The sequence below is a fragment of the Glandiceps talaboti genome, chromosome 4 (assembly GCF_964340395.1).
Source record: "Glandiceps talaboti chromosome 4, keGlaTala1.1, whole genome shotgun sequence".
In the NCBI taxonomy this organism is placed as follows: domain Eukaryota; kingdom Metazoa; phylum Hemichordata; class Enteropneusta; family Spengelidae; genus Glandiceps; species Glandiceps talaboti.
This window is the reverse complement of record NC_135552.1, coordinates 21,686,277-21,695,268: the sequence shown is the minus strand read 5'-3', so window position 1 is coordinate 21,695,268 and position 8,992 is coordinate 21,686,277. Positions and strand designations below refer to the sequence as shown.

General features: G+C 34.9%; 1 protein-coding gene across 1 annotated transcript; it reads right to left on the bottom strand.

The window, feature by feature from the left end:
* Window positions 1–1,235: 1,235 nt before the first annotated feature.
* Window positions 1,236–8,558, bottom strand: LOC144434314 (membrane-bound glycerophospholipid O-acyltransferase 2-like). The gene is made up of 9 exons (XM_078122765.1): window positions 8,507–8,558; window positions 7,754–7,808; window positions 6,638–6,818; window positions 5,674–5,764; window positions 4,716–4,814; window positions 3,857–3,930; window positions 3,369–3,569; window positions 2,778–2,785; window positions 1,236–1,347 (listed from the first exon to the last, which is right to left on the bottom strand). The coding sequence occupies exons 1-9, from the start codon at window positions 8,556–8,558 to the stop codon at window positions 1,236–1,238; spliced, it is 873 nt and encodes a 290-aa protein (XP_077978891.1).
* Between the last annotated feature and the right edge of the window lie 434 nt (window positions 8,559–8,992).

Here is an 8,992-nt window from a genome sequence, read left to right as displayed (position 1 = left end):
AGGGAAGGCAATCGTGCAGTTTACACTTGGTTTATCACGTAATACGTTTTATAAAACAGGATACATGTATCGTAACAATGTACATGAAAACAAATCACAAAGAAGCCATAGCGTACATAATTTACATATTCAAATATATCGTAATTCTATAACAAGTGTGCTGCGCAATATTGACGAGGACATTTTTGGCAGTAGCAACTTGTGACAGATTTTTTCATCGACAACGATTCCCCCCCCCCCGCCACCGCCACCGCCACCACCACCACCACCACCACCACCACCACCACCACAACAACAACAACAACAACAAACAAACAAACAAACAAACAAACAAACAACATTAACAACAACAACAACAACAACAACAACAACAGCGACGACGACGACGACGACGACGACAACACATGCGTTCTCAATATCGAGGTATCGTGCAATTTCTGAAAATCAAATGTTATTCCAGACGTTATTCATCAAATTTCAAACCGATACGTTCATAATTTTTACCCTCAAAGGTATTGTTTCGAATTTATTTCTGAACTATTTTTCAAAGTGAGCTACGGTGCTACGCGCGCATTGAGCTACAGAACAAACTTTGTCTTTTTATGCCGATTAGTTTATAAATAATGTCACACATGTGTATTTTGTTCGACGACATATATGAAGTACTTGGTGTGTTTCAACCTGTGGTTACACTTGCCTAAACTTTAATATCTTTCTCATTTCTAATCTGTGTTCACAATGTCGGCAATCCTGGTGGTCACCCATATCAAACTAAACATGAAAGAAGAACACGGAGCCACAGAGACATATACACATGCACACAGACACAGATAGATAGACACAGGTGCATGCAGCCAACGAGTCATTTTTCTGAAATCATTACAGAAAGTTAAAACATAGCTAATAAACACTTTTTTACATAATTTTACGTTTGATTCAAGATTGGAGGGAAGAGTGAAAGTAATGTTACCGCAAATATCGCTGCTGTTCAGTAAAGCATCACAATGCACCAATACGCATATATTTTTTTACCTTGTTCTGTATCACCATTCGAGCATTCATACCCATAATCCAAATATCAATTTTCAAAAGTACATCGCAAAAGAAAATACATGTCTTTGTTTATCTCATTTCATAGTGCTTTATCCCCATCACACTAATTACAATATCCAATTTTTAAAATAGCAGAGATGCCATCATTTACTCCTCCCTCACTTTATTTGCTGACGGCATTGCTATGGACTTGTTGATGTAGTATTGCTGGATGCTATCGCCCTGGTAGTTTTCTTGGCTGGTAGGATACATAGCAACAGGATGGATATAATATGACCACAGAAATATACAGATCTGTGAGAAACAAAACCGCGAAGTAAATGACTGAAATTCTGCATTGCCATAAGCTACAGACACTTTGCAGCAACGGTGTCAAATTACCACTTCAACTGAAAAATATGCTCTGGCGACCGAGAATTGAAAATATAGAATTTCTGGTAAGCCATAGCAAGTCTTTAAGTTTTTAATTTGTGATACATCCCATTTGTTTGATATTCATCACCTTGTTTCTATTTGCAGCATTGAAACTTTTCAAAGAGAATTGTAAGAAACATAACCCATTTAGAAGCTTTGGTAGTTTTATTACCTCCCGTAATGGGGGGGGGGTTATGTTATGCGTCTGTCTGTCTGTCTGTCTGTCTGTCTGTCTGTCTGTCTGTATGTATGTGTGTGTGTGTGTGTGTGTGTGTGTGTGGACACGATATCTCAAAAACTACTGTATCGATTCTACTGAAACGTGTTACATGTCTGCCATTTGGTAATGAAAAGAAATGATTAGATTTTGATAAACATCCAATGAACATCAATTAGTCATTTGTATATATGTAGTTAATGGGTTTAGTAATTAGGTTATATCTTTGGAATGCATATGTCAAATTCATTATAAAGGGCATATGTCTTATGAAGTTTGTTGATTATGCTTTAAATGAATTGCTTATGTAGTTTTTAATTATGATATGCAATTTCCATAAGCAATCATTTCGATAATTGGGCAATATCTTTAGAATGCAAACTTTACATTTCAGATTTAGTACATGCATTTATATGGTAAAGACGTACATGCGTCATATAAAGCTTGATGATGTAACTTATAAGCTAAATGGTTAATTTACATAATTAATGAGGTATTGATAATTAAACAATATGTTAACTATATAAGCTTCATACAGCTTCGTATCATTAATTCTCCAATGAAGTGGTACATCATGTATACCAGCTATCATAAAGGTTCAGAACTTTGCATTCCAACAATGTGTGTAGGCCCAGAAATCTACGGTTTTGCCCGTACGGGAGGCATTCAGTTTAAATCTGGTTAAAAGTAGTGTGACTTGGCTTTACAATCATGTTATGTAAGGCTGTATTAGGCGAGTGACAGGGAAGGCTCTAAATCGCACTTTGCTGCCCAACAGAGAGATTCCGTCATTGTTATCACAAGATACTTTTCTGTTACTTCTGTATCTAACCAGATCAAGGTATTTCCTCAAACTCTAAAGAAACTTTCTAGTGTCTTGAAAATCTGTAACTTTTCTGTTTTGAGACTGGGGTATAATGTCAAAGGTAAAATTTACGTATATCTGTACCTGTAAAACTCTACGATTGGTTGGTTGTGTACTAGGCAATGCGCCACAGTCATGTAGTGGAGGTAGAGAGAGTTAAGGGTCCACAAAATACAGTAATATACCAATTTCCCTATTGTTGATTTGATGATGAATTGATCAATGTACTGGTGCACCTTCAGTAAAAAATATACACAAAAAATGTCCATAACAGTAAATTTTATATCACTAAATTTCAAAAGGGGAGACTGAGTTAATTGTTTGATCACAGCCCATTTGTTTTATCAAATAACAAAAAACCCTCATTTACCAAATTTATATATGGCATATCTTCACATTCCTTTATTCTATAGTGGTTGGTTTCTTGAAAACTTACCATTATTTATTTTCATTTTGAAGATTACAGCATTTGTTACCTATCAATTCCAAAACACCAATGTTGCACACACACACACACACACACACACACACACACACACACACACACACACACACACACACACACACACACACACACACACAGAAACCAAATTGGCTGCCAAGGTGCATTCTACCTTAAGGTAGGAGGATAGGCTATTTTCCCCAATTCTCTTTTGATGGAAAAAATATAATTAATAATAAGTTAGAATAAAGATATTACCAGGAAATTGTCTTTTAGATAATTGATTAGATAATTAATTAGGTAATGTAAAGAATTAATTTTCATTCTCAAAACCTGTTTCTAACAAGTGTTAAATGGGTGTGTGTATGTCAGCCTACCCTTTTTGATGTTGACGTAAACATCACCATATTCAAAAACAGTGTCCAATAGTATCCTGGATAAAATCCATGCCACACAGCTGATAGGAAAGTGGTCAATTTATCTTTGTGATAAGGCACACGGTAATAACAGGCATATTTCAACCATCGAAGGGTAGAGATATTCCAATTGGCGATATTGACATTTAAGTCAGTTGCCAGCTGAAATAATATTTGTAATCATTCATTGGAGTAGATATATTCTTGAAATTATAGCTTTTTAACTTCTACAGATAATAACAGATTTGATATTTGGATTAATCTACAATAAATGATTATATATAGAAATGACTGTAAATATCCACATTAGTTGCAGTCATATAACAAATAAAATACACCAAATAACATTATCAGTGGTCTTCTATTTGTGGTAATTTTATTATGAAAAACATGTTCAGAGATATTAAATTCATCTTTACCCAAAACTTTTTAAAGTTGAACGGGCTTACTAGATCCCATCTAGGTTTCCCATATTCATCATAGCCATTGAAGCCAAAGCCAGAAGCATTGCATACTAAGTCAGCTAAAGAGAAAGGAAAAAAGATAATGGTTATTTAAGAAAATTGCACAGCTGATTATACTTTCAGATTGAAAATTCTTTCCTTAATCTTCAAATAACAAAACGTTTAAATATAAGACTACTGGCCATGGTTCACGTAAATTAATTGCTGTTGGGTTCATCTATTATACACTTTACAATAATATGCAAATTTCATTTACTTGAATTGGTCTGCAAAGTTCATTCTTCATTTTATATGTCAAAAAGTCAATAGACAGAAATACATTACCGTTCACGCGTTCCAAACTGTGCTTGTGGTGAGCTGTGAGCTCCATTCTCAATCTATGTATACGTAACTTATTACATATGCAAAGAATACTCTTTAAAAAAGAATCTAACCTGTCGAATTAAAAAATCTTGGATGTATGTATGTTTAGGATAACATATGGCTTAACATATCATGTGACAATAAGCCTGTATAATTGACCTTTTTGACATTTTACATGACATAAAACATAACATGATTATCCGTGAATAGTTTCATCAGGTTGGACAATATATTGAGAAAAATAGTTATATTTCACAACCAAGGTAATTTTTCATACCAGAGAACGTTGACGTTTCGACTACTTTCGACTACAGTTCTGAAGATGGCTGCCGATGGTAGTCGAAACGTCAACGTTCTCTGGTATGAAAAATTACCTTGGTTGTGAAATATAACTATTTTTCTCAATAACATGATTAATTAATCGTTTAACTTATCTATCGATAGACGCTGGGCATAAATAGATGGTACAAGCTTTACTTACAAATTGTGAAGGCAAATACGTATCTAAATATGGTCAGCACCATACACAGTGCTAGGTATACTACACGATATAGAGGAGACGAGTTCAGAACTTTATCACCTAGAATAGGAATATGATTATTAACAGATAAAAACAGATCATAATCAATGATGGCATAAACACACAAGTGAATGACAGTACTGTGTATACTCTGGCTGAAAGGCTAAACATTAATACTAACCTGCTACGAGAGGTAGTAACACATGCATACTATTTAATAGCACAGATGATGTGTTATCCCAGCTGATCAGAGCATTCTGACTAGAATATATACAGGGTACATGAGTTTGGCACCTACATTTGTCATTATCTTTCACTAATGTCCATTACACACACACACACACACACAGCAAATGCTGCAAAGACAAATGTATTAAACATACAGTCGTTTTAAACTCATCTCAACGTATCGACGTGAACAATTCTGTTTTAGCCAAATTCCAATTCCAGCTGCAACAACCCTAACACGAATGTAATCAATGCCTAGCATGCACATCACGAGATAGAATTTCAAACTTTATTGAACTATATGATTGTTGTTAAGTGTGTTACGGTTCATTTAGGTATATTTTATATACATATACACCTTAAAATCTGGATGTCTTCACATGAAACCGTGAACATAGAGCATTATACAACTAATGAAAAAAGACCAGCGAGACCTTGTGTATCCTCCTGTTCATTTATAAGCTCTGCCCCTATTTTCTGACCAGTTTGTACTTGTTTTTAACAGTAAAACACGAGTTTGTAAGCCCACTGACACTACCTGTGCATAAACCGACCCCTCTGACTTATTTTGTTTTGTGTTGTCTCACTCGGGGGTCAAACAAGGACAAATACAGTATATACGTATACACTACAAACTTTGTAGTTTAAGACGTCGATTGCTTTCAACCAGGAATTACTAGTACGTACTTACTTATATTGCCTCTGGGAGTGTAAGAGGAGCCAAATACAGCAGCATTTGTACCTGTTAGGACACAAATTACTATCTTCTCAAAGAGAGCACCCTGAAAAATATATAAGAAAGTCACACTGGGTAAGGAACTACGCTAAAGTTTTAATCTTGAACAAGTAATTGCTTAAATGGGATCAAAGGCGAGTAGATTTTGTCCTATTTGATTTAGTTGATGGCAAGTAATCCAGCAAGTGGGGTAAAATATTCTGGGTATGCAAATAATCGAGGTGCTCAATAAGCGAGCATTATTGCCTGTTCATTCTACCTTATGGGTAAAGTGCCTCACTTCCATCCAAAAATAGACAAACTGAAGCGCTTTACAATTATTACCCCTGGCTCGGATCTATAGCGGCACAGCGGCCCTTTATACTTCCTCAACTCCCTGATAAACAGGGGCAATGGTGGGATGGTTTCTGAACATCAAGTGGCAACTAGAACAAAATCAACCTTGATTTTGTTCCCCTTATATTTAGCCCTCATCTCTACCCCTCTCCCATCCCTTGCTAATTAAATGACTAATATAGAAAATGGTTTTCAGACTCCTTTAATTCCAAAATAGATATAGATATATATCTATATATAAATAAATAAAGATATATACAAAGGCACTGTCTATAAAGAGAAATATAGTCTTTATTGAAAATGCTGTGTGTTGTTAAAAAATGGTACAGAACAGAATTAAGTATTTGAACATGATACAGTTGAAGAACATCCTCATGGTCAGCACAGTTCATCCACCAAAACAACAATACAAGAATCTACATGTAGTGGTTACCGGAATATACATTCAGTGCAACGATTTCTCCTATCTGTCAGTGTTACCATGCATTTTAGTGACATACTAGGTAGTTATGTCAGCTCATTTTTCAAGAAATGTCCGGAAGTCGGTTTTCATACTTATTAGATATTCAACTATTCAACTTACCATTACAGATGGTTCCCTGCTGATAATAACTTCTTTACCATCTTTAGTTTTGATTTTGTATGGTACAAGATGTTTGCCTTCCACGAAATCGATGTAGTCAGTGAAGAAACAAAATGGTCCAATTAGGAAGGTTTGGAAGTTGAATATATAGCTGTAGTACTCAAGGATTGAGGGAAATCGCCTGTAAGAGATTGTAATCAGATGATTTGCATATCAGGACAACTTACAACAGCCAATTTATAAATGAAAGATCACAACACATACACATGTACATTAACAAACCTAAATATTTTTTTACTAAATGTATTTGCAACCAGCATGGACTTGGTCTATGTTGCTTGACATTCTTTTTTTCAACGTGAAAAAATAAGTTCTGTAGAAAAACAAGTTGTTTTAGCAATCAAAAACCAAAGCAGAACAATATATTCAAATCGTTTTTTATGAATCAGAAATCCAAACAGATATCCATTTCTGACCCATATGGCCAATTTAATCATGACAATTGCTGTACCAGTCATCTATTTAACACACAATCATTTATCAAACACCTAAATAGTCCCATCTGCCATGCCCATTTAATATTTAAAGGGTAACACCACACAGAAGGAAACATTTTCAGTTTCTGGTATTTTCAGTTTCTGGAGAATCATTTCATGATTTTCACATCACATAAATTTCGCTAAGTTGCCAAATTGAAACTCTTTCACCCATATTGTACTTTCATTGTTGCACCATGGCCTGATGGGTCTTAGCAGACATGATTATTCACTTGAGATACATTAAATATTCATAACCATTCAAGGTATTGAAATAGAGGTCAAAATAACATCAACATTTAGTTATGCTATGATCCAATATTGCAACCGAATACTGGTGTTAACTCTAGGAGAACAAATGATTGACGATTTCCTTCAAACAAGATTCTGTACCCCAATTTCTTTAAGTATCAGAAAATAATCTTTCAAAGTTTGGACAGAGTTGAAGAAGTGTGATCTTCAAGCAAATTTGCCCCCGAGGTGCATTCTACCGGAATATTTTCTAATACATGTTCTTCATAGACACGCATTCATATTGACTTGTGTCATCCTGTGTGAGCATGCGTACGTGAGTACCCACCTTATTGCAACCAGCCTTTGTTTTGGATGTTGCTTTGAACAATCCACTGAGGACCCTAGTGTTGGACAAGATGGCAATAAGTATCACTTACTTGTACATGTAATTTATCGAAAAACTAGTAGTTGATGAAAATGGACTCACAACTCTGTTGGAATTGAATATGAAAACATCATAGGCATAATTCCCAGATGAAAGTTGTTAGGTGGCAACAAGCTTGTACAAGCATGGAACAATTAAACCTAGTAGACAGCTGCAAGGGTTTGCTAAACATATTTCAAACAATCTTGCAAGGCCCCTCTGTAAGCAAGCTACAAGCTTGTTCAAGCTTGCAACATTCTTATTCTTCTCATCCTAAGTAAAATCAATGGCTCAAGATTTCAAGTACTCTTACAAGGTTACTGCAAGTTTGAAAATAAACATTGATATTAAAAGATCAAATTTTGGTGAAATATGGTTCAACTGATATACATGTAACATGTAACATGACTTGGAGTATTTGATTTATCCATTTTAAATGACTCCATAATAAAAATGCCTTTCAAGACACTGACATAGTTTAACAGACTGATATGATGCAGATTTAGTGTGTTACATTCTTTGGGTTTTGTATAAAAACATTGGAATGAAACTGTTGGTGTGCAAATGACACTATTGGTATGCAGATAGAACTATTAGTATGCAAATGACACCATCAATATGTGAAGTTCACTACTGGTATGCAAAGGACTCTATTAGTATGCAAATGTTACTCACAGTCATGTAATCCAAATGCAACACTTGTTATCTTCATTGTCATAATCATCATAGGGCTAAGAAAAGACATCATTAAAACATGATTCAAATCAACAGGTTAAAAGTACAATGCACGATGGGTAGATAACACCCTGATGGCACAAACCTTGATACTGGGGCTATTGAATTTGAATAAAGTGCTACATGAATATTTATATGTTCGGAAATGTATACTGATTATTATAATGGGTAGTTTCGTTTTGGTTTAAAAGTGCCAAAATTGGAGACATCTTGTACAATATGCAATACGGACGATGGCTGATCATGATGTACTGTTTTACTTCTCTCATGTTGCCCAACGGCAATATAAACCTCACCTACTTAGCAAGTATCTCAAAGTTCTTATCTGAAACATTGGTAAGATAGCATTTGTGTATTGAAACATGTAATAATTAATGTTTGTACGATAGTTAGCAAAAGTTTCCAAGCTCTGTCCTTGAGAAGTTC